The sequence below is a fragment of the Dromiciops gliroides genome, chromosome 5, assembly GCF_019393635.1.
Source record: "Dromiciops gliroides isolate mDroGli1 chromosome 5, mDroGli1.pri, whole genome shotgun sequence".
Lineage (NCBI taxonomy): Eukaryota > Metazoa > Chordata > Mammalia > Microbiotheria > Microbiotheriidae > Dromiciops > Dromiciops gliroides.
This window is the reverse complement of record NC_057865.1, coordinates 54,728,562-54,755,540: the sequence shown is the minus strand read 5'-3', so window position 1 is coordinate 54,755,540 and position 26,979 is coordinate 54,728,562. Positions and strand designations below refer to the sequence as shown.

General features: G+C 39.3%; 1 protein-coding gene across 1 annotated transcript in view; it reads left to right on the top strand.

The window, feature by feature from the left end:
• CUBN (cubilin) overlaps nucleotides 1-26,979 on the top strand; it is a 294,282-nt gene that overhangs the window by 169,789 nt on the left and 97,514 nt on the right. The window contains 10 exon segments of the mRNA XM_043967014.1: nucleotides 483-611; nucleotides 3,301-3,433; nucleotides 7,396-7,601; nucleotides 9,271-9,455; nucleotides 14,000-14,192; nucleotides 18,018-18,215; nucleotides 20,366-20,512; nucleotides 21,515-21,705; nucleotides 22,036-22,219; nucleotides 25,042-25,216. Coding sequence (XP_043822949.1) covers nucleotides 483-611; nucleotides 3,301-3,433; nucleotides 7,396-7,601; nucleotides 9,271-9,455; nucleotides 14,000-14,192; nucleotides 18,018-18,215; nucleotides 20,366-20,512; nucleotides 21,515-21,705; nucleotides 22,036-22,219; nucleotides 25,042-25,216 — 1,741 coding nt within the window.

Here is a 26,979-nt window from a genome sequence, read left to right as displayed (position 1 = left end):
TTATGTTTTCTTCTATCCTCCACCTTTCCCTTATGTGCTTCTGATTCCTTTTTGACCCTCCTTACCTTGTAGGAGTTATGATCACTGATTCACCCTAGAAATCCTTAATATCAGGATACCAATTTGCTACTCTGCATTGTTAGCTATCCCCAAGCCTGTCCTCAGGTTCAGATGAATATTACCAGTCTGCAAACTCTCTAGGACAACTTAGTCTAGTGACAAGGGGAGGAAGGATGGCAGGAATAATGACATATGTTCATTCTTTTTTTTTTTTTTTTGGTGAGGCAATTGGGGTTAAGTGACTTGCCCAGGGTCACACAGCTAGTAAGTGTCAAGTGTCTGAGGCTGGATTTGAACTTAGGTCCTCCTGACTCCAGGGCCAGTGCTCTATCCACTGCGCCACCTAGCTGCCCCCAACATTCATTCATTGTGCAACCCTCTTTGCCATCACGCTTCATCCTCCTTGTTTTCCTGTTACTTAGGCCGATACTGCGGCAGAAACATGCCACTACCTGTCACCTCCTTCAGCAATTCCTTGACTGTGAAGTTCATCTCTAATGCCAACATCAATTTTGAGGGTTTTCATGCTACTTACACTGCATCTTCATCTGGTAAGGCATTTGCAAACAACTTGATCAAACCCATAGAAATGCATTTGAATACACTGGAAATGGGTGCCGGCTTTATTTTGTGTCAGAAACAAAGGAGCCAGCTACTGTTCATTTTCTAAAGCATATTTCTGTGCCTTTTTTTTTTTAACTACAAATCTCATCACTGAGGAAAAAACCCAGCTGAATTAGAGATCAGTTGCCAGGGGGGATAGAACACACAGAAGGCATGTTAATCCCAGTAATGTTGCTGTCGAACTAGGTAATTTGGCCAATTTGCCTTTTGGTAATTTCGAGCCCTCATCTGTCGAATGATAACGCAGTATTTGTCTCTTATGTATCATAATGTGTATGAACTGACTGTAGGCACTTGGAATAGAGGCACTGTGTGAACATTACCAATCATCACACTAAATATCTGTTATAAAATATCCCCTATCTTCCCAGGTTTGATGATCTCATTAGATCATTCTCCAATTATACACTAGGAATGCCTCATAATTGCATTAATTGTACTTCAGAATAATCCTATTGGGTTTGTTTGGATTTTTATGTTCAGGTTGAGAAAATCAGGGCAGAGGGAATAGAAATAACTTGCTCAACACTGACCTCACCCATTCCTTCTCGTTACCTGTTTCTTTTATCAAACATGGAGTGATATTTCTTAAAGTTGGAAGAAATCAACCTGTCTTCAGAACAATTTCAAACCTTTACAGTTGCTTTCTTCAGTCCTAGAATCACAGACTTGCAGTTAGAATGGACCTCAGAGGCCATCGAGTCCAGTCTGTACCCAAGAAGTAATCACACATCTCCATGGTATGCTCAGCAAGTGGTCGTCCCATAGGTATGTCCACCTATGGAGACATCCCCATCAGTCAGCACTACTTCTGAAGCCAGCCCAATGCATTGTGGGCAACTCTGATTGTTGGGAAGGTTTTTTATTTTTGTTTTTGTTTTTTACAAGTCGCATTATTTACTATAACATGTATATATACTATAACATATAGTATGTACCATCCCGATACTACATGATCCATTATTTTTATCCCATATCCCTTTATGCAGTAGCTACCACTCATTGCTCTGGAGAATATTTAATTCCTCCTTACTCACAGTTGCCATTCGGCTATTTGAAAACAAGAGCCATACTCCTTGTCCTGCCAGCTTCACTGTCCCCCACCCTGAGACAAGCCTTCTTTCTCCAGGTTAATCTTCAGTTGATGTCACCCTTCCCTGCCCCCCAATCCCCCTCATTTGGATTCCTTCTTCTAGATTTTCTCTAGTTTGTTAATGTCCTTTCTAAATTGTGCTGGATACACCTGGACACAATGCCCACGATGTGCTCTGACTAGGGCACCCAACAAGGGGACTCTCATCTCCCTCATTCTGGCTGCTGAGATCTAAGTAATAGCTCCCAGATCAAGATTCCCCCCCCCCCGCCCTTTATTATGTATACCCTGTTCTCCTTTAGCTACTTGTTTTTTCCCCTCAATTAGTGCTTCTTGGTTGTCATATGAAATCGAGGTGTGCTAGATATAAATAAAAAGATAATTCTAAGAAGACATGAAGCAGTTATTAGGATCCTTTGAAACCAGCATTGCAATGATTGGGTGTTAATATTATTTTGTTAATAATAATTTTGACCAAACGTGGTGGCGCATGCTTCTAATCCTTGCTACTAAGGGAGGCTAAGGCTGGTAGATTTCTTAAGTTGAATTGTTCTGAGTCGCAATGGGCTAAAGGAGATCAGGCATCTGCACTGTCAGGAACCAATATGGTGAGCCTCTGAGAGTGGGGGTGGGGTGGGGCAGGCACCAGGCTGCCCATGGAGGTGTGAACCGGCCTATGTCAGAAATGGATCAGGTCCAAGGTTCTGAACCAGGGTCATACCCGTGAGTGATTGCTAAACTTCTAGCCAGGTGGGATAGGGAGAGATAGTGGGAGAAGAAGACAGAGAGAGAGACACAGACACAGAGAGATAGAGAGAGACAGAGGGAGAAGGAAGAGGAAGAGGAGGAAAGAAAGGAGGAGGAGAAGGGGGGGAGAGAGAGAGAGAGAGAATGAGAATCACAACCCTAGCAAAAGGGAGAAAGAGACTATAAGATAATAGTAACTAATGATGATATAACTAAGGTGTCAAGTATTTAACTCATAATGACTATGTGGTATAAATAAATGGTGCAGGTATTATCACCCTGTTTTACATTTGAGGAAACTGAGCCTGTTTTACATTTGAGGAAACTGAGGCTCTGAGGCATTACATAATTTTCTCAAGTCCACCCAAGAGGTGAACGAAACAGGATTTGAACCCAGATCCAAATCCAAACCCAGCACTCTGGCCACCTCTGCCTTTCATTGACGAGAAGATGTATGGACTCTTCCCTCCCTGTCCGCTATTCTCTTGAGATGACAGTCAGAACTCAGAGATCCTGCTCTTTGCTTGACTTGAAAAAAAGTCCTTTTTTCCTTTTAAACATCAGTACTTAGTGTGAGCCCTGAGGAACAGAGATGTGACAGCACACAGTTAGCACAGTGCCTGTCACATTGTAGGGGCTGAATAACTGTTTATTGACCAACAAGGAGAAGAGGTCGTCTTTTGGTGTTTGTAATGACTTCCTTTAAGTTCCTTTTTGTTTTGCAGTTGGGTCTTTCCTCCGGTCTTTACCTTTTCCCTCTTTGACTCTCATTTCAGCTTGCGGTGGTACTTTCCATATGGAAGAAGGAGTCTTCAACAGTCCAGGCTACCCGGATATTTATCCGCCCAATGTGGAATGTGTCTGGAACATCCCTAGTTCCCCTGGAAACCGGCTGCAGCTGTCTTTCATGTAAATCCACATTGGGGTGTATTGTTTCAATGTTTAGTTTAGTTCGGTTAAGTCTGTAGGCAGGAAAAAAAAAACTTTGTTTCCTGGAAAATAGAGTTAAAAACATTTACATCCATTAATTTGAAGAGAGAATGTTGTTGGGACTTGAGGGGGATCCAAGAGCTGGTTTTCTTCTCTGTCAGTCATAGCTGTTGTTATCAAAAATGCTATTGAATCTAGAGACCAGAGCTCACTGTAGACTCCTCCATGCCCTTTGGGTTCAGAGGATGCTAGAGTCACCTCCTGCTTCCAACCTGGCTCTTTGGAAGAGCCTCCTGCAGTGTTCTTTCTCATCCAGCAGTGATCTTACTTCAGTTGGTTCTAACCCCTCCCCACAAGGAGAATGTGCTGGGCCACAGGGATGGGACGGCAGGCTCTGTGATTGTTGCTTGTCCTTCGTTCTCAAAGAGGACCATGACATCGGAGGGATGTCATGACTCACAGTGAATTGTATTAAAGGGAGGGAGGGAGGGCTGTGCAAGGTCAGCAACCTCACTCTCTCCTCCAGAGCCATCTGGGTCCAGTGGCAAGATACACATCAGGACGACCAGAGATGGCCCCAGATGTTTTCTAAGGCAATTGGGGTTAAGTGACTTGCCCAGAGTCACACAGTTTGTAAGTGTCTAAGGCTGGATTTGAACTCAGGTGTTCTTGACTCCAAGCTTAGTGCTCTATCAGCTGTGCCATGTAACTGCTTCTAAGACCTGGATTAATGATAATGACAACAACGACAACAGCTAGTATTTCTATAGTGCTTACTATGTGCAGGGCACTGTGAGGATCAAATGAGATAATAATTGTAAAGTGCTTAGCACAGTGCCCTGCACATAACGACTAACAAGTCTTTATTAAGCATCTAATATGTGCCAGGCATTGTGCTTAGTGGTAGGGATACAAATATAGTAGAAAACAAAAAGACAATTCCTCCCCTCAGAGAACTTACATGCTAATAGGGTAAGACAACATATAAGAGGGAGCTGAGAAAGGAGGTGAGGAGGATGAGAGAGATGGAGGGATCTGGTGTAGAGACCGTTGTAGAGAAAGTCCTGGAGAGTCAAGAATTCAGCCTGGAGATTGAGACATCGTTGGCCCCTTCTTTGAAATGGTAGTTCTGCAAGGAACCAGCCAATCAGTAGGAGAAGTTAGAGGGATAGAGGACATTCTGTTGTGTAGTATTCAGGGGTGGAGTGAGTCTTCAGGGTGAAGAGGTTTCCGTGGATCAGTCTGCTTCAGAAAGTTCTCGTTGCTTCTTTAAAGAAAATGGATCAGATGATGGTGATTCATTATTCACATGGCTTAGAGTTGTGCTAGATGAAATACTAAAGTTAATCAAATGATGTCATCATTACCGCCTGAAATGCTCTGTGAAGATTGGCAACCATGTGGTTGTTGCCCAAGCAAAGCCTGAGGGAGTGTTGTATTTTAAGAAGAAACCCAGATATTTGCCTGAAATCATGATTTCTATCCACTACTTTTCTATTTTCAAAAGGCATTGTACTTTGGGAGAGATTTAAGCCTTATGTTTTGAGTCAATTGCCCTTCAATTAAGAAAATGTCAAAGTTAATTCTAAGTACTAATCTCCAAAACTTTTTGAATCAAATTAAGCTTATTTGTTTCAGTTAAAGATCAGAATTTCCACTTGAACAGAAGGAAACTAACTTGAACAACATTGACGTTCTGATTTTTAAACTTTAAGTTAGTCCTAAGAATAAGAAGGAAAAAAAACAAACAACCCAGCCTTCTTGCATTTTACTCTTTACTAAACATTAAACTATTATTTTTGAGAACAAACTTGATGTTTGTGTTATACTAAGAGTTTGGTTTAACAAAATTTATTTTGCAAAAAGCACAATATTAAGGATGCTAATTATTGAAGAATGTCTTTATTGAAGGGCCTCAGGGTTAACTTTGAATCATACTGAAGCATATCCAGATGGGTAGCTGGATCTAGTTCATTATGGGTTGTGTGAATGAGAAACATATGAATCAGATTAAGTATTTTAAAAAAACACACACAAGACTTTGGGATGTGAGTGTTGGCGTTGGTTAGGGTGGGGTAGGGAAAAAAAAAGAGGAAGAAGCCACGGTAGAATCAGCAAGAAATGAGAAGAAACAAAAATCTGCAAGAAGAAAAATGTACTTTGTACAATAAATACTGAAGGAATGTCCTGGACGTGCTATTTTTACATTTGTAATGTGCTTTAGGAAAGCAGATATGATTGGTTTGAGTTCAAGAATAAATGAAATTTTATAATGAGAAACAGTAGGGATTGTACTATTTTTATTCCATGTAGCATTTTGACAAGGGCCCTGGGCAAAGCATATAGGGAGAATGACTGAGATTTGCTTAAAAAATAGATCCAGAACCACGCTAATGAATGTGACAGGTGTTTGCTAGCTTTCTGAAGTACCAGCATGGGGAAAAGGGAGGTCTAATGGCTGAACTGGCATCCCATGGGAAATGGAGGGTGAGAAAACACCCATTATACTTTAATTCGATTTGAAAAAAAGGTTTGAGTTCTTTTTAGAGAAAAAAGAAAACTCTTTTAGGATATGTGTGTGTGTGATACACTCACACAAATACATATATTACATACATATATACACAAACATATATGTACACACATATATGTGTATACTACACAAATGTATATATACCCACATATGGATATATCCTAAAACCGAGTTCTTTTTTTCTGTATAAACAACTCAAACCTTTTTAAAAAGTCTAATTAGAGTCTAACGGGCATTTTCCTACCCACAATTTTCCATGTTATACCAGTTCAGCCATTAGGCTTACTTTTTTCTCTGGTATTTTCGCTGGTATTTAATAAGGGCAGTGAACACCTGTCATATTCATTAGTGTGGCTCTGGTTTTGTCTTTATCAGCTCCACATGGGAGTTTTCTGAAGGTGGCTTGCTTGGTCCATTTCAATTAATCTACCTCCTGGGCAGATTAAATCATCTCACTTTCATGCCATCATTGCTTTCTGGGAATAGGAAAAGAACTCGGGCCAATTTCACAGTTGGTGATCTTATACAGGCCGGGTAAAGCTGGCTTTAAGATGAAGGTCAGAATACCACTGAGGCCACACCCACTGTGATGTGGGCAGGTGAAGAACAGTCACTTGCTAAAAGGCAGACAGGTGTATCTGCTCTGATAGACTCACCACAAGAACCAATATGACAAGGGAGAGGAAAAGGGGAATGATAATTTTATGAGTTGCTCGTGCTCCTGTGGACATTAACCTGTTCTCTTTGGAAAGCACCAACTGCTGATGTCTGTTCTAACTGTTCTCTGCTCTCTAGAATAGCCAACTAGTCCATAAAATATGCTCTTCACCTCCCTCTGGGACCAATAATAGACAGGACAAATTTAAAGAACATATTCTCTCTTGTCTTTTTGTTTCTAGACCTATCAAGCTGGTGTCTGCACCATAGAAGGCAGAAACAGAACCTTGGGGCTATTCCATTTCCCAAGATATTGATTTTTTTTTAGCTCATCTTCATTATGTATTATCTATATGATTTATATTTATGATATATGTATATGTGTATATATATGTATACATGAGTGTGTTGCATATATACATACACACATACATACATATGTATAACATTATATTAGGTACTGGGAATTAAATAAAATTAGAGAATAAATGAAGCTTACTTTCTTTATTCTGTCTAACTTTTAAATTTTCTTTGTAGTCTTCTTTTCTCCTCATTTCCTATACCACACATTTCTGCCTATACCTTATGGGTTGGTTTTAATAATGAAATAATAATGATGATAGATGTTTTTTCTGAGAAGCTTGCACAAATCTCCCAAAAATAGCACTTTAGGAATATAGGAAATTGAAGAGCGGGCATTCCTTATGTTTGTTTTGTAGGAATAATCTCATTATCCTTTCCTTCAAACCAGTGTCTTCCAATTAGAAGAAAGTGAAGACTGTACTAAAGATTACCTGGAGATCCGTGAAGGAAATGCCACAGGGCTCCTGGTCGGACGCTATTGTGGACACTCTTTATCTTTCAATTACACGTCAATCGTTGGACATGTCCTTTGGATCAAATTTGTCTCTGATGGTTCAGGCAGTGGTGTAGGCTTTCAGGCCTTGTTTGTCCATGGTAAGTAGACTTTGTATGTTGATGGTTTTTCACTTGCGTTTCTCAAAACTAAACTTATTATTAACATTCATCATTAGAATGAAACATCTTCAGTGGTTTTCTCAGCAGAAATCATTGTTCCTTTACATTATAATCCTATTTCTTCTATACAGGAATTGCATGGTACTCTGATTTTTTTCCCCCTTCAGATATGTTTAAGGAAGTGGAATAGATTTCAAGGATAATAAAGTTCCAGGGTTATCATTCTCACTGTTTCCCAAGATTTTATTTTTCTTCTTTTCAACTTCACTTTTAAGAGTATATAAGTTTTATTTTATGAAGATGTATAGAACAAATGACAATATACTAGGATGTGATGTTGATTTGCATGTGCTTATAAAACAGTGCAATTTATTCTGGTCTGCAAAGCTGCAGTTCCATACCCTTTGAACTAGGAGAACTGAATTTTAATTATTAATTGAATTATTGACTATTATTTATTAAATGTATACTGTTATTATTAATAATAATAGTAATAATGTTATTTTTATTCACTGGTGATGCTTAGATAGTTTGCCAGCAGGATGCTCTTCCAGCTAAAGTGCCCAGACTTCCTCTCTTGTAAAACCATGTCTTCCTTGACCAACTATTTCCTAGAATCTTCCAAGTTGAGATTTTTTTAGAATTATATATTTAGAGCTGGAAGGAGATTTAAAATGATCTAGATTAAGCCCATCACTTTATAGATGAGGTCCAGAGACCCAGAGAAGGTAAGTGACCTACCCAAGGTCACACAGGTGTTAAGACACAGACCCAGGTCCTTTTGACTCTACATCCACAGTACTCTTGTGCTTCCCCTAATGAAAGGAGGCCACATACTAATTTAGGTCTCTAATTTTACTAGTTTTGTTCCATGGCAGAGTAGAAATAACCCTGAATTTGGAGTCAGAAGTCCTGTGTAAACTTCAGCAAGGCTGAGCTACTCAGTGGTATGGTGGGTAGTACACTATACTTGGAGTCAGAAAGACTTGAGTTCAAATCTAGCCTCAACTGTGGGACTCTGGGCAAGTCACTTCACCTCCATCTGCCTCAGTTTCCTCTCCTGTAAAATTGAGATAACAATAGCACCTATTTGTTAAGATTGATAATATTTGTAAGGAGATAATATTTGTAAACCACTTTGCAAATCTTAAAATAATATGTAAATGCCATTATTATGATTTCTATTTATTATTATCTTTATCTTAATTTCATTCTTTGCCAGCTTTGGACTAGATGATCTAACAGTAGATGACCCAATATAATAAGAGCTTAATAAATGCTTGCTGATTGACTTATCTCTAAGGTTTAAAGCCCATGGTCCTCAGCTGTAGGCAGGAAGTATCTCCCTTAAGGGATGGGGACTGAGCTCCCACATACAACCAGAGTCTCTTGACATGGAATCCTCAAGCGCGATAGAGGAGGCGACAACATTCCGTTCACAACAGTGCCCTTTTTCCTAAGATTTAATAGCCAGCCAAGGAACCCAAAGGAAGGCAATATTTTTTCAGCATCCAATAAAGGAACCACAGTCAATTAAAAGTTTATCCCTTTCAGCATCCTTTGCCTTTTGTTTCTTTGTTTCTTTATTTTTTTTTATTAGAGACCTGTTCTAAGGAAGACTGATTTACCACCCTCTCTTTCTCCCTAGCATTTGGCAATGATAATATTGTAGGAACTCATGGGAAAATCGCTTCTCCATTATGGCCCAAAAATTACCCTCATCACTCTAATTATCACTGGACAGTGAATGTGAATGCTTCTCAAATTATCCTCGGCACAGTCCTGGAGATGGACCTAGAGAAGTCAGTTGGCTGCTATTTTGACAGGTTAATGGTGAGTATCCCCGAGCACCCACTGTCTGGAAATTGTGATGAAATAGCTGTAGCCAAAGAAACCAAGGGTGTGTCTACACAGGGCAAGAATGTTCAGAGCATCCAGTGCTATCCACTTGAAAATAACGATAAAGAATGGACACACAGGGGAAGAGCAGGAGGGGACCCAGTTAGAGTCAATCCCAAAAAACAAAGCAAATGTTCCCATCTGAGAGTGGAAAAAACAACAACCCAACTCTCAACAGCCTACTCCTGGATTCTCATTTCGATTTGCCACAATTAAGGGTTTCAATAATCATGTAAAGAGGTTCCTGAAGAGTGGGGAGGACTGAGGAGGGAGGAAAAGGCAAAGAGGTCATAATAAATATTTCACAGCAATGGGGAGACATTAGCATGGTGCTTGCCCCATGGTTCATGCTCAGATAACTGGCAAGACTAACTCAAAACCCAGTGGCATTGCTCCTGAGCATAACCTTGTTGCCTGTGTACAAACACACACGGGAATGGGCTATTGGGCCAATAGGGAGTGAAAAGCAATTCTGTCACCTGTATAACTTCATAGAGCTTGACTTTGCCCATGAAAAATGGCCTGGGGGAATTGTTTGCAATGGCAAATATTTGGGAAAGAATGCCAAGTACTAACTGTTAAATAACTATTCTTAATAAATGTATATTGATTTTTTATTAATTCATGGTTGTATCTGATGACTTCATCATCACTCATTAGGTTACTTTATCTAGGTTTTTTCCTGCTGAACTATTAAAAAAAAATCAACAGCTTATGCTTCTTCAACTGACCTTAGACATACAGGCTATTCCTGGCCAATGGAGCTGGGGCAGTGCACTTAGTGTCTCAGTGATCCCAGGCAATTCTCTTAGACTCCAGATTGCAGGGTAGATGCTAATCTGCATTAGGACAGGCAGTTTCCTTATTAGACATTCCCTAGACCTATACCAGTTATATGTCTCACTTAAATCCAATTCATATGCAAGTCAAGATACAGCTTTCTCATGTCATTGGTCCTCTTCAAGAATGAAGGACTACCACCAACAATAAACCAGGAATGGATCCAGACCAAACAACAAAAGAAATGGGGGCACTGTGAATGTTAAACAAGCTGCCTCTTCATCTGAGCCAGGATCTTCAGAGTTACTGGCTTCTTTTATCCAAAGGCTATCTATACCACCTGTGTCAGCCTAGGCAGGTTCTGACACTGCTTAAGAGGCTTTTGTGCATTCGCCAATCGAATCACTCTGTTCACATTCCCGCTCCCTTATTTCCCTTCACAGCTGTCAATAAGGCATTTTCATTCTATTTTCATATTCATAATAAAATGTAATTGCAATAGATAAAATGTAATAAAAGGAGAAGCATTAAGACGTATTGCGCAAAACATATACTTTATAGTCCATTTGCTTCTGAGATCTATCCTATCCCAAATATAGAAACCCTTTCTAGACTGGTCTGTCTGTCTGGCTGGTTGGCTGTGTCTCTGTCTCTGTCCTTCTCTGAGCTAACCTGGAAATTCAGTGTATATGCAATGAACTCGTGATTAGTTTAGGAGGAGCTATAAAACTGAACTGATTCTCCTGGCTGTAGCTGTATGGGTCCCTAGGACGGCAGGACTCACTTGAGGTTCTTGAGAGTGCCAGAATCCAAGCTTCTTAGAACTTTGCTTTTTTTTCATTTGTTCATTTCAACTTGCATTTTTTTCCATTTCAACCTCCCCCCCACCCCGCCATCTGTCCCTGAAACCCCAGCACGGGCAGAAGAGACGGACAAAATGTCCCTGACACCAGCCCCCACATTGGTGTCCAACTCTCACCAATATATAAAAATGGCAAGGAGACAGGCACAGATCCTTTAAATTTCCCTCCATTTCACCTTCAAAATCTCCTCCATGAGGATATGTATCCTGTGTAACCATCTCCCTACAAGTTCATTGATCAAAACCAAGTCTGTAGTGAGGAGGTTTCACCAATGTCCTTGTCCTTCTATTCATGGCTTTTCCTGAAGAGTGTAGCCATGCCTCTTATATTTATAAAGCTCAACAGTCGCATAAATAAAAAGGGGTATTTGCTTCCTTGGTTCAACACAACCAAGCTTTCTTATCTGAGATTCTCATCCATGTTCTCTGACAGACCTTCCATCAAGGAATTATCCAATGGACTATAGGCATTCTTCTAAATCGTTGGGGTTTTTTTAGATCTCATGGTTTCCAGGGCAGGGCTACATGAACGATTCACCTCTTTTTCTAGCAGTATTTTTGTTCATGAAGATATACCATATACCCCTTCCTTTACATAGGTCATCATTAGAAATATATTGCAAAATCAACAGTTTTTAGACAAAGAAATCAGAGCTATCCAAAGTCACATGAAAAAATGCTCTCAATCACTATTGATTACAAAAATGCAAATTAAAACAATTTTTAGGTATCATACCTATCAGATTGACTAATATGACAGAAAAGGAAAATAACAAATGTTGGAGGGGATGTGGGAAAATTGGGACACTAATACATTGTTGGTGGAATTGTGAACTGATCCAACCATTCTGGAGAGCAATTTGGAGCTATGTCCAAATAGCTATAAAATTGTGCATACTCTTTGATCCAACAATAACACTATGTTCTATATCCCAAAGTGATCTTTTTTTAAAAAAGAAAGGGACCTATTTGTACAAAAATATTTATAGCAGCTCTTTTTGTGGTGGCAAAGAATTAGGAATTAAAGGGATTGGCTGAATAAGTTGAAGTATATGATTGTGATAGAATACTATTGTGCTATAAAAAAATGACAAGCAGGATGCTTTTAGTAAAACCTTGAAAGATTTACATGAACTGATACAAAGTAAAGTGAGCAGAACCAGGCGAATATTGTACACAGGAACAGCAATATTGTACAATGATCAGCTGTGAATGACTTAGCTATTCTCAGAAGTACAATGCTCTAAGACAATTCCAAAGGATTTAGGATGAAAAATGCTATCAATCTCTAGAGAAAGGACTGAAGGGACGTGAATGCAGATTGAAGTATGCTTTTTTTAAAACTTTATTTTGGGTTTGGGGGTTTTTTTTTGGTCTTTGTTTCCTTCACAACATGACTAATATAGCAATATGTTTTGTAAGACTGCACAAAGATAACCTATATCAAATTCCCATTTCAGGGAAGGGATAGAAGAGGGAGTGAGGGAGAAAATTCGAAAATCAAAAATTTTTAAAAAATGAATATTAAAATTTTTTACATGTAATTGGAAAAAAATGAAAAATGAAATATATTGCAACCTAAATAGAGACCATTGTGTGCCTCTCTTTTGCCTCTTGCCTAACAACTTTGATTCTTCAACAATTAAGGTGTTCCAAGTCATTTGACATCACTGGGAAAGCATTTGGGTTTAAAAGATGAACTTTTGTGCCAGGAAGCAGCTTTATTTCCATTGAAAACATTGCACAATTTTCCACACAATCTTGCCAGCTCTCTATTTCTCCTACTAAATTTTGAGCCTAACTAATTTCCATCTTCAGTGTCTATTCCAGAGATATTAATCAATGAACCAACTCAACTGTACATAATAGGCACTTTTTATCCATTTAGTTTTTCCTATATGGATTGTTAGGTCAATCTCTGTTTTTGTTTTTGAGACTTTAAAGTTGTTTTCAAACTACTGATCCCATGTAAATCACCCTGAAGCACCTCACTGCCCTCTCTTCCTTTTCTTTCTCTTTTCTTCTTTCCTCCATATCAAGAGTCTTTAATATGTGTGTGTGTGTGTGTGTGTGTGTGTGTGTGTGTATTGGGGCTCTTTGTTGTTTCACAAAATCTATGGATCCCAGCTAAAAATAAGGGTTTCTTTTTCAAATTCATAATTGAAAAAAATGCTGAACTTTAGTTAGAGGTTAATGAAAATGATGATGTAGGTTTGGGTTTTTTTGGTTCCCTGAAGTTCACCTATCCACAGACCCCTAGATTAAGAATCTCTGTTCTCTCTCCTCTCTCCAAAGTGGTACAGGAAGGGAGTTGAGGGGTGGGGTGGAGGGGAAGTGTTTAGGCATGAAAATCACTCTGGTTCTGCTCCTTCCCCCATTTCATCCCTTGTTTGAAACCACTGAAAATATTTCGTAATTTTTCTGAGCTTTTAAAATGACTTATAAGTTTTCTTTTTCTTTTCTTTCTTTTGCGGGGCAATGAGGGTTAAGTGACTTGGCCATGGTCAAGTGTCTGAGGCCGGATTTGAACTCAGGTCCTCCTGAATCCAGGGCTGGTGCTTTATCCACTGCACCACCTAGCTGCCCCCTGATAAGTGTTTCAGTTTTAAAAGTTTTACCAGGTTCTTGTAGTCATATTCTTTGCCGCTTAGTTGTATTGTGTCAACTTTGTTTAAATCAACTAACTGAATTTTTTTGAGCCATGGCTACATTCTTTAACTTTCACAGTGTTGAATTTCTAAACAGGTATCCATTTACTCTTCCTTAATGAGGAAGGACAAAAATCATCTAAGGTCAATGATACTTTATCTTTTTGTTTTTTGTTTGTTTCACCTAGATCCGCGATGGTCCTAACATTCATTCCCGACTTATTGGAACCTACTGTGGCACAGAAACAGTTTCCTTCACCTCCTTAAAAAATTCTATTACATTTCAATTCTTGTCAGACTCATCCATCTCAGGAAGGGGGTTTCTTTTAGAATGGTATGCAGTGGAATCTGATACAGGACTGGTGCCTACCATTGCTACAGGTTTGTGTCTGAAAAGAAACATAGGGAAATTATTTTTTAGAGATAGCTATATACACTAACCAAAGTTTTTAAAAGTTTACCAAATATCCAAATCTGCAAGACCAATTGTGCGTACAAAGTTCTATATACAAATATCGTTGTTGGGTCCATACATTCTTGGGTACACTGAACAGGTAATGTGCTATACTGTGGAAGGAATACTCACTTTAGAATCAAGAGAGCTGCTTCTGTTATTTTGATGCTAGAGTGAGAGAGAGAAGGAGCAAGGGAGAGAGGGACGAAAGGAAGGAGGGAGGGAGAGAGAGCACTTGTTATATGGATGGGTAGATAGGTAGATAGATCAATAGGTAATTAGGTAGGTAGGTAGATAGGTAGATAGAAAGATAGATAGATAGATGCCACTTTTATTAGGGGCAGCAAGGAGGCTCAGTGGATAGAGTGCCAGACCTGATGTCAGGAAGACCTAAGTTCAAATCCTACCTCAGACACTTACTAGCTGTGTGACCCTGGGCAAGTCACTTAACTGCTGTCTGCCCCAGTTTCCATATCTATAAAATGATGGTGATAACAATACCTACCTCCTAGAATTTTTGTAAGGATCAAATGAGATAATAATGATAAAGTACTTAACACAGTGCCTTGCACATTATAAGCACTATAAAAATGTTAGCTATTATTAATATTTTTATTTTATAACACTTATTATGGGCTAGGCATTGTGCTAAGTAATAATAATAATAATCCTGGGAGGTAGGTGCTATTATTATCTCTAAGCCGATGCAGAGGTTAAATGCCCAGGATTACATAGCCAGTGAGCGAGAGGCTAAATTTGAACTCAGGTTTTCTTAACTCTAGGTCAACTGCTCTATCTTCTGGGCTGCCTAGTAAAAAGACAGTCCTTATCCTCAAGGAGCTTACATTCTAGTGATAGAAGACAATATATAAAGGGCAGCTGAAAAAGGGAGGGAAAGGTAGAGACTTAGTGAAATAGTATGGGCCTGAAAATAGCATCATGGTGAGCATAGGCACCATCTCACATGAAGCTTTGGGGAGGGACTTGCCAGTCAGACCCAGAAGCCTTAGGGGTAGTGGCTCTCTGTGCCTCAGTTTACCTATCTCTAAAATGAAGGGCTCACAGGAGATCATCCCAGAGTTCTCTTCTGGCCCTAGGTTCTATGAATAATCATGTCTGTACACACACCTCAGTGCGTGAGGCAATTTCTAGGTTTTTCAGGGTGAAGTGGGGACTTGGTGTTTACAAAGTCTTCTATATACAGAGCAATTTTTCAGAAATTTCTGAAAACTTGCATTTTAAAGACCACAACTCTTGAGGATCCCCAAAAAAGGCATATCCTTTTGATCCACATTGTGATCTAAATTTGCTCAGGGATGCAAAACCACCCTCACTGGCTTGTCTTAAGCTCTCATGTTTCAGGATAAAATTAGCCTAAAATTATTAAAGTTTTAAAAAACGCCAACAGACATTGAAGCCTCAAATCCTCAGAGAAAGTTTGTTCAGCTAGCTGAGGAGTCTGACCAACGGCAGGAAGACAGAATGGGGTATTTGTGGCCCAATCCTTTATGGTGTTATAGCTGGACATAGCATCATTTTGTGAGTTATGTCTCCAGAAATATTCCAAGCTGCCCTTTAAATGTTTAATGGTGAACATGGTCTTTAATCGAAGGGGGTGGGTGAAACTTCTGAGTATAATATAAAATTAGACACATACCCTTAGAAATTATAATTTTCTCACTTTGCCCTATCTACATCAACAGAGCCGGTCCACAGTGGTAGCATTCGCTCTTATGTGTAGAGAGATCTCTTGTATTAGCATTCCTATTTGAGAGGTTCTTTAAAGGATGAAAAGATTTCATTATATCAAGCACACAACTTTTCCATCATTATTCATTTTAGATCTGATAAAAAATGTTGGAAATATTAATTATTTAGAATTGGAACAGACTTTAAATATCATCTAGTCTATTTTCCTCTATTTTGCAGATGAATAAACCGAGTCCTAAAGAGGCTAGGATAATTTTATAGAAATGTCGAATAGGATCAAAATTGAGAAAAAGTCATCAGATCTTTTTAAAAATTTTATTTGTGATATATAATTAAATTTGATACACATATCAGAGATCATATACATATATATAATATATCATGTATATTTTCTATGTTATTACATTTAGATATACCTAGATATATTCTAGTACATATAACTTAGTATTTTAAATCCTTCCTCTTCCTTTTTATTTTAATAAACAGGCGGTTTTCTTTTTTATATATATTTTTATATAAATAATATATGTGATAAATTTGTTTAAATATAATTACTATATAAATACTATATAATTATATAATTACTATATAAATAAGACCTAAATGACTCACATATGCACAACATATATATTTTTGTATGTGTATATAGATACATATATACATCCTGTACCCTTCCCAGCACACCTTTTCACCACCTTTTTTTTTTCAGGTTAAACATTTTTATTTATATTTTTCTGTTCCAATCTCTATTCTTCCTTCCCTCCCTCCCCTCCCCTCCCCTGCCCCCAAAACATCACCACATTTGTCTCTTAATGAAAGAATACAAAAAATAGCATGCTTCAGTCTATTCCATCAATATAAATTTTTCTTTGGAGTTGGATAGTATATTTTATTAATATTCTTTTGGGATTGTCTTGGATTATTGTATTGTTGAGAATAGTCAGGTCATTCTCACTTCTTCATTGAACAGTATTGCTGTCTCTGTATACAGTCTTTTCTTGGTTCTGCTCACTTCCCAATACATCATTTCATACATGTCTTTCTAATCTTCTCTGAAGTCATCCTGTCATTTCTTACTGCACAGTAATATTCCATTACCAGATCTTTAACAATTAAGAAGTCATTGATGATCTTTGAGAAAGCAATTTAATTGGAGTCGGAAGCCAAAGTTCTCTGGTCCCTCTGAGCATGAAGGGGAGGAAATAAGCATGTATCAGGTACCTCCTATGTGCCAGGCACTGTGCTAAACACTTTACAAATATCTCATTTAACCTTCACAGCAACCCTGTGAGGTAGATGCTATTTATTATACCCATGTTATAGTTGAGGAAACTCAAGCAAACAGCAGTGAAGTGACTTGCCCGATGTTACACACTTAGGAAGTATCTGAGGCTGGATTTGAACTCCTAACTCCCGGCTTAGCATTCCATCCACTATGCCACCAAGATACCTGTAGGCAGTCTCATGAAAAACATATTTAAGAAGAATAAGGCAATGGGAAAGAGTGGCATCTTGGTACAGTGAAGAGAATGCTGGTTCTGGAGTCAGAGGGCCTAGTTTCAAATCCTACTATGTGTGGGAAGTTAGGTGAGTTTTTCACTCCCGATACCCCAGAGTTGGACCCAGATACTCATCACTAAGGTCCCTTTCAGATCTAGAGGCATGATCTTATAATAGAAAGGAAAGAAGATTGTGCTAAGGAAAGGGAGTTTCAGGGGAGAGATCTCAGAGGTACGATGGTTTCGGATGGTAGCAAGGTCTACATTGTGACTTCACCTTTGGGTGACCAAAGTAAAGTCTATATGGAGATCACAGGGTTTGAGGTAGACGACTCAGGAGTCTGGGATACTCAAGGAGGCTTATTGGGGAGTACTGAACTTGTAATATTTGGTCGCCATATTTAGTGTATTCATGTTGGCTTATTTCAAGATCTTCTTTAGGAAATGTTTCCTACTGGATTATCTTACTTCAAGGCAAAGACTGAAGTTATGTCATTTCCTTCCTTGATGGAGGTGATTAATCAGGTCTTCCTCTCCTCACAGGTGCTTGCGGTGGTTACCTAAGAACCGGGGAAGCTCCAGGGTTCTTTTTCTCTCCCGGCTGGCCTGAAAGTTATGGTAATGGAGCTGATTGCAGCTGGGTCATCCAGGCTCCAGATTCAACCGTTGAGCTCAACATTCTTTCTCTGGACATTGAATCTCATCACTCGTGCTCCTACGATAGACTCGTGATCAGAGATGGTGAGAAGATAGAGAGACTTGACATTTTATTAAATAGTGATGATTGGTTGATGGATTTTTTTTCCTGTCAGAAACCAGATGATCAAAGCTGACCATGATCTGTTTGTTGCAACAACAGTAATAATGCTAACTACAACAGCTTACATTTATATAGTTCTTTGTAGTAATATGGTGTTTTGCATAAACATTTGACTTTATTTTCATAACTACCTTAGGGAGTCACAGGTATTATATTATTCCTATATGTTGAAACTGAGGTGCAGAGACATTAAATGAACTTCCCAAGATCATATGTGTAGTAGTTGTAAGAGCTAGGGGGTCATGTCTTCAGATTCCCAATCCAGTGATATTACAGGTCCGACCACATCACTGGGCTTCTTACCTGGGCAAAATTTTCAATAATTTAAAGAAAGGAGTTGCTATTCTGTAGACATAGGATGGTCCAATAAATGGTCAGTCCTGTTTGTGTAACCTTTTCCCATAAAGTTTGAAAGAGAATTTCAGAAGTAGTGCAGTCAACTAACAAAGTGAATGCTGGTCGGTGCTACCTGGAACACGCCAGCACCACATTGCCTATGAGGAAGATGGAGATGTTCTGGGAAAGCATGAGGAATATAAACACGTGATGTTTGAGGAGATGTGATGGGAGTGGCCCAGGCCACGTTTGTGGCTCCTCTCAAAGTCCTTGGGAAAATCTGTTGGCCTCCTTTGCTCCTCAGTTCCCCATTAATGAGATAAAAATCTTCCTGTACTTGGTGAGGTCAATCTATGAAAAGTGTCAGAGTGGACAAGGTATCACTGAGATGATCTCACCTCATCACTTCATTTAACAGGTGAGGAAATGGCTTTTGAAAGGGGAAGTGACATAAGCAAAGAATTTATCTGCCCTGCTTCTCTGGTCATGGCACAGCAAGGTCTAGAGGTACTGGCAAAAGGAAGATCTATATCCCTTCTATATCCATCGGAGGACAGTGCAGCTTCTGAAATACATAGGAGAAAAAATTGAGCTTGTTATTCAAAATGAAACTTATTAATAGAGCTTTTCTTCCCTTTCTTCCTGAAGATGAGCCAATAAGTTCATACATTTTAAGCTTACAATAGAGACTTTCAGCCTTACCCTGCCCTTCTGTTTCTCTCTCTCCCTCCCTCCCTCTCTCTCTTCCTCTGTTTCTCTCTACGTCTCCCCTCTCTCTGTGTCTCTTTCTCTCTGTCTGTGACTGTCTCTCACTTTCTGTCTCTCTCTGCCTCTATCTCTCTCTGTTTCTCTCTCCCTCCCCCCTGTGTCTCTCATTGTCTCTCTCTCTCTGTCTGTCTTTTTCTCTCTCTATTTCTGTCTCTCTGTGTCTCTCTCCCTTCCTCTCACCCTCACAGTTCCTTGGTACAAATCCTTCATGCAAGGTGAGTGGTGGACACAGGCACTCTTTGCCAGCCCACCCTCTTTGCTTCTGTACCTGATGGGGCTTTTCTGCCTGAAGATGCCCCTGCACTGCTTTTCTTATCATTAGACAGCTGTTCAGATGACTTAGCCTGCAGCTGCTGATAGAACATATGTCTTCCTGGCCAAAAGACCAGAACAACAACAACAGCAGCAGCAAAAACACTAAAAAAGGAAATCTGGGCTGAAGAAGCGGTCCCACAGAAGTGATATCATGTTGTGTCTTTGATCTCAGAGGCTTAGTTAGTTATGGGATCTGAGGTTAAGGAGTCACCTTTCTTTTAGTTTTAGATTCTCAGCCTTAGGCGATAAAAGCCATGCAGAAGAGATGCCTCAATTAACACACATCAGCCTTGCAACCCTTTTTTGCTTCTCAGTCCCCTGCCTTTGAATTACAGAGTCAGAAAGAACTGGCTGCCAGTTGGGTTTTGTTTTTTTTTTCTTTTTTTCTTTTAGAAAGACAGCAGGAACTGCCAGAGAAGTCTTTCTCAAAAAGAGGAAATAAAGAGACAGGCAGGACTGTCCTTCTTTGGAGCCAAAATGAAGTAACCCCAAGGTTTTTTTTTTACTTGCTTTTGAGAATCACTTTGTCTCCTAGGAAGTAGGAAGCTCCTGGGAAAATGCATGAGGCAGTTTGGCTGTGTTACGAATGTTGCCTGAACGATGTCTTAAGGAATTGTATTTTAATGCTGGTGCTTCCTTTCTCTGGTCATAGGAATTGACAGTACCTCACAGGAGCTGGCTGTTATCTGTGGGCGAGATGTTCCTGGACCCATCAGATCCTCTGGGGAATACCTGCTGATCCATTTCACATCTGACTTCAGTGTAACTGGTGCAGGATTTAATGCTTCTTTTCATAAGAGTAAGATATCAAAATATTTTTGATCAATATCTTCCACCTGGCTGAGGAGACCTAAAACTAGAAGGAAATCAGGGCAGGGTGCCAACTGCAGTTACTGCCAGTTTTCTCTAGCTTAGAAAAATGGGTCTCAATTAAAACCCTGAGTGTAGTGGGTAAGGAAAAGGGAAAAGGCCAGTTTTCAACTCTGCGAGTATTCCTTTTGTGAGCTCTCTCTGTGGATCATCTTCATGAACTGAAGCTGAAAAAGTTCATAGGATCAGAGATTTAGATGTGGAAAGGAGCTTAGGGACCGTCTAGTTTGACATTTTCATTTTACAAATGAGGAAACCGCGGCCCCAGATTCTTCCCTCAGTAACTGCATTTCTGGTGGTGATGAGTCTCTCCCCATTTAGCTAGTCGTGTCCATTCACAGTCCCTTGTTGGTCCCATATCCTTTCCCACCTGGTAAGACCTGCTCAAGTTTATGCATGACTGGAAAAGCCTTCAAGAAGCCCTTCTGTGCCAATATTAACTTTGACTAGAATCTGCCACACTTGAGCACTGGCTTTGTCTCTCATAAAATGCAAAAATGATGGCATGGGGATGTTAGAACATTAGAAAAGTTCATGTAATATGTGGGCTGTGATTGAACCTTTCCACAACACACCAACTAGACAAAGTCTGATAGAGCCATAAGCCCCCCCCAAAAATAGATTAAGGAAGTGGTCTATGAAGTAGAGCATGCCTTCCATTGTAAATGACAGAAAGCCAAGTCGGTACTCAAAGCTAGACTTTACATTATTAATTGAATGTTGAAAGGCTTAGAACAGGGCACTTTTACCATTACACGTGTTTACATTCAAAGAGTTAGTTATGGAAGGGAAAATCTCTTTCATGCCCAAAATTGGTTTCAAATAGTCGCACTTTGTTAGCCTTAACATTGTCTCCAAAAAAAGTCGGGTATCATCAAGAATTAAGCTTTTAAAACCTTTAAAAATGTCGCTTCTGTTTCTCTTCATTAAGGTTGTGGTGGCTATTTGCATGCAAGCAGTGGGGTGATTACATCCCCTAATTATCCTGAGACCTACCCTCCTAATCTCAACTGTTCATGGCATGTCCTGGTTCCAAGTGGTCTTACCATTGCTGTCCATTTCGAACAGCCATTTGAGATTTCCAGTGGAGATCCTTCATGTAGTCATGGTGACTATTTGGTGGTAAGGTCATCAGCATTCCTGTTCTTAAAATAATAATTCAGAAAATTATAATAATAGCTAATATTTGTATTAATATCTTTATATATATTTTATAGTTCATAAAACACTTTACATATATTATCTCATGTGCTCTTGCTTGTTACATACCCAGTAATTACCTTTCCTTCCTAACTTATTTAAAAGCTTCGTGGGAATAGATTGATATTCTGGAAACAAAAGGGCAAAGTATTTTTTTTTCAGGACATAACATTATATCCCCTGCACATCATCTCATAGAAGAGCTAATGAAGAAACTACATTTATATCTCATTATTTTTAATGTGATTTCAGATCAAAAATGGCCCTGATAGTTCTTCTCCCGCTTTGGGACCCAGGGCAGGAAACGGCCGATTCTGTGGGAACAATGCTTTCTCCACTCTCTACACCACGGACAATCAGATGTTTGTGCACTTTGTTTCTGATAACAGTGATGAAGGCCACGGGTTCAAGATCAAGTATGAGGCACAGGGTTTAGGTGAGTATTTGTGATGAAAATGATGAGCCATATTCTCATGACGGTCAGCTTAGAATATCCATCCCGCACAGATTTGCCGAGGGCCTTCCTTGTCCCTGGTACTGTACTAGGTGTTCAGAAAAGAGATTTAAGAACTGGCAAGTCATTTTTTTTTCAGAAGTTTATATTCTGTTAGAAGAGGCAACATATGTACATTCAAAACATATAGAAGGGGGGCAGCTAGGTGGCGCAGTGGATAGAGCACAGGCCTTGGAGTCAGGAGTACCTGAGTTCAAATCCGACCTCACACACTTAACACTTACTAGCTGTGTGACCCTGGGCAAGTCACTTAACCCCAATTGCCTCACTAAAAAAAAAACAAAACATATAGAAGGGGGCAACTAGGTGGTGCAGTGGATAAAGCACCGGCCCTGGATTCAGGAGTACCTGAGTTCAAATCCGGCCTCAGACACTTGACATTTAATTAGCTGTGTGACCCTGGGCAAGTCACTTCACCTTGTTTCCCTCACTTTCCTAATCTGTAAAATGAGCTGGAGAAGGAAAGGGCAAACCACTCCAGTATCTTTGCCAAGAAAACCTCAAACAGCATCACAAAGAGTGGGACACAACTGAAAATAACTAAATAACATGTGCCAAAGATTGAGTTATATGGAGGAAAGTCATCTATCTTTACAGTCCACTGCTCCTAGAATGGTCAGTAGATAGGCAGTCACTGGCAATGTAGGAAGAGGATATTTGCACATGATAGAACACTTTTCAAATGTTCTTGAGTCGCTATATCATACTGTTTCACCCACTACAGCTAGGTCCTGCTTAGTACAAATAATGGATCCTCCAAAATGGTCCCATTATTCTAATTTGCTCTATTTGAAGTTATGATGAAATTTAAAATGTGGCCATTGGTTCCAGGGCAGTAGGAAAATGCAATGAGAATTCAAATATTCTGCCACTTCGTGAGATGCATTATTTGTACTCATTGCTTGGTACATTGCAAATAAGCATTTGCAATGCTTGTTGGTTGAGATTTTGAACATATTATTTATTCCCTAAGAAACAGTGTAGCATAGTGGGTAGAGGATGGACCTGGGAATCAGGAAGGTCTGGGTTCAGGCCCCAAATGGCCATGGTACCATGAACCACTTCTCATTGCCTCAGGCAACTTTAAGACTTATAATGAGCCACCAGTCTGTAATGGCAGAGGAAGATGCCACACCAAGAGTTTTCTGTGCTGAGGAAATCACAGGTTTTCCATTTCTCCTCCTTTCTTCCCTCCCCTTCTCTCCAAACCCTTTCAAATACTTCCTATTTCCTTAAGAATTATATTGCAATTACTTTGTTTCCATTTTAAGACCTCCCAGACAACATGATCTTCTTCTAGGCCTCCATTTTGCTCACCTAGAAGACCTAAGCCGACTTCAAAAATTTCCTACCATATCTCCCTACTTCCCATGCCATTAATATCTATTTGACCTTGATCTCATCCATTGAGCTGTCTCCAGCCTCTCATTTGAAACACCACTCCAAGTGCTAGAAAACCTGCTTCAGGTGGACTTCTTTGCTCTGTCCTTCCAGCCTTTCCAATGTATCCTTGGTTTTCTTTCAACTTTACTTAAAAGAAATGCTTAAAGAACAAGCATTTTTAATGGTTGATGCTTTTAAAAGCAATGATCCTTTTGTAGGAAATGTCCTATGGATATTGTATAAATTAAATATGTATGTAACATATCCTTATATACTACACACACACACATATATTTATGTATATAATGTGTTGTTCAGTTGTTTTAGTTATGTCCAACTTTTCAGGGTTTTCTTGACAAAGATACTGATTTGCCATTTCCTTCTAGAGCTCATTTTATAGATGAAAAAACTGAGGCAGAAAGGATAAAGTGACATGCCCAGGGTCATACAGCTAGTAAGTGTCTAAGGCTGAATTTGAACTCAGGTCTTCCTGAATGCAGGCCCGACACTATCCATGGCACTATCTAGTTGCTCATCTATATAATATTCACATTATATATATATATATCATATTATATATTTATCTATAAAAAGTATATTTAATTTTATATATACATGTGTGTGAATATAGTCAACAAGTCAATAACCATTTATTAAGTATCTCCTATGTGCCTGGCACTGTACTAAGCATTAGAGATATAAATACAAAAAAAGAAAGAGAGTCCCTGCCCTCAAGGAACTTAAAATCTAATGGGGGAAGACTATAGAGAAGAGAGAGTTGTAAAGCTTGGTAGAGAAGTCAGGGATGTCCCAAAGTAGAGCTGCCAGGTGAGAAATGTGTACATCATGTGCTTTCAAAACCTCCCAGAAGCCCCGTGAGTCAAGCCTCACGGGAAAGAAATGAAATACCCAAAGAGGAAGATTATGGTTCCTTCCTTTAATCGTGAACAAGTCAACAATCATCAGGCAGTTAGTGAAAAACCCCAAACCTCTGTATACTTAGCACACGTTTATTCCAGAGCCAATGAAACATGTTAATTAATGCTTGGTAAAGGGTTCGGCTGTAATTTATTCGGCCAGCTTTTTAAGTGCCAAGAATAACAGAACAAGAATAGAATTTCCAATAGCAGAACACAGTTTGGCCAATGCCAGAGTGATACTCTAAAAGTTCCATTATTGGCAAATCAGGATTTATCTGTCCCACCAAGGGGGCAAGAAAAACAAAACAGCTACAATACATAATGAAAGGAAAATATGATGGGAAATGTGGATAAATGCATTTTCAAAAAACCATCTGTGTCATTTGGCAATTTCTCTTTTATCAGATAGTCTATAACATTGTTGATTGTATTTCCTGACAGCCTGTGGTGGCAACATCTACCTCCATGATTCCAACATCGACGGCTACGTGACTTCGCCCAATTACCCTGACAACTATCCGGTGAATGCTGACTGCATTTGGATCATTTCTGCCCCGAGTGGGAAACTTGTAAAGATCCAGTTTGAAGATCAGTTTAATATCAAAATATCTCCCAAGTATGTCACTACCTTTCAGTTTTCCCACTCAGCCTTGGGGAGTTGTTCTCCCTCTGTCATGTCCCAGAACAGTCTGTGACCTCCATGCTTAGTAGTATATTCTGCACAAGAACTTCAGGGAAATATAGCATCTGTTCAGATAAATTCTTCAGTTCTGTGAGGGGCTACATCCCCCAAGTAGCCTGTCCAACCAAGCATGGCAGTGCCAGAATATAGGGTGTGGGCGAACACATGGTCCCATCATCCTACAGTAAAGTCACAGAGAGAAACAGAGATGCAGAGAGTGCCCCATTCAATCAGCCAACATAATAGCCTTTTCCCTATTCAATCTCCCCCAGTCTCTGAGATGGAAATAATGAAACTCTTGCTGAACAGATAGGGACATTGAGGTCTAAAAAGGTGGCATGGCTTGCCAACAATGGTCCACACAGTACTGGTAATCATTCAGCAGATTATGTATCCAGATTATGGTGTAAAAAAAATTCAACAGGGAACCAAACCATACATGTGGCTAACAGTCAATTCGATTCAGGGTTTTAATAACCACTAACTATAAGGGTTCCTCACAGTTAGGCCCCCTTCTCTTTTCTCTCTGTAGCTTCTTTAAAAAAAATAGTGCCTTGAGGTTTATTTATTTTTTAATTAAATTTTATTTTTAAAATGAACAAAATTCAATTTTTCCCCTCACCTTTGGAAAAAGAAAAACAGAAAAACAAATCTCTTGCAACAAACATGCCTGGTCAAACCAAATACAATTCTCAAAGTGGCCATGTAGCAGTAGGCTCCTCCTTGCTGCTGCTTTGTGCTTCATGCAGTCAACTTCCACTGTTGCCCCCCACCCCACCCCATCCAGGCACCAGTCATAGATTCTTATCCTTTATTTTCTTCCAAAATCCTAGTCATACCTCCCCCCCGCAGTTTAGGGTTTGTTTTGTTTATGACTAATTACTCCCTCTCTAAATATACTCTCCCTTTTATCCCCACCTTTTCCCTCTGTTTCTTCCTGTTCCCTTGTTGAGTTGAATGTATTTCTGCACCAAACATGTGTGTGTTGTACCCTCTTTTGACCAGTTCAGTTGAAATTTAATTTTTTATGTTTCTTTTTACTCCTGTGTTTGTGTCTCCGAGTTTCTAGTAAGCTCTGATTTTTTTCATCAGGAATTCTTAAAAGTTTTATTCAAATTGCACATATATAACCTATATCAGATTGCTTTCCCTCTTGGGGAGGGAGGAGGGAAGGAAGGGTGGGAGAAAAATTTGGAACTAAAAATCCCATGAAAGCAAAAAACAAAACAACAAAAAAAGTTTTATTCAAAGTTCCTCCCTCCCCACCTCTAGGATTATTCTGTTTTGCTGAATAAGTTATTGGTTTAAAGCCTATATTTTTTGCCTTCTGGGATATATCATGTTCTCATGAACTGATTTGTCGTCTCTGATAAATGATTCTCAGATCTACATATCCAATAATTATTAAGCAATTCTTATGTGCAAGTATTATAATAAAGCATTGTGATACTGTATCCCATTACCTCCTTCACTCCAATCTCTGATGAAGAGGAGACCCCTCTGCTTCCCAAGGCCAGTTCTTCTCTACGTCTTTTTTATCCCATCACTTATCTGTACCCCTCAAATCTTCTCTAGCCTCTTGCCTGCAGTTTCATCTCTAATCTGTAATTTTCAGTCTCTGCCTATTTTTTCTTTCCCTAATGTCTACACACACTCGTGTCTCCCCTCACTAGACTCTACCATCTCTGCTAGCTGTC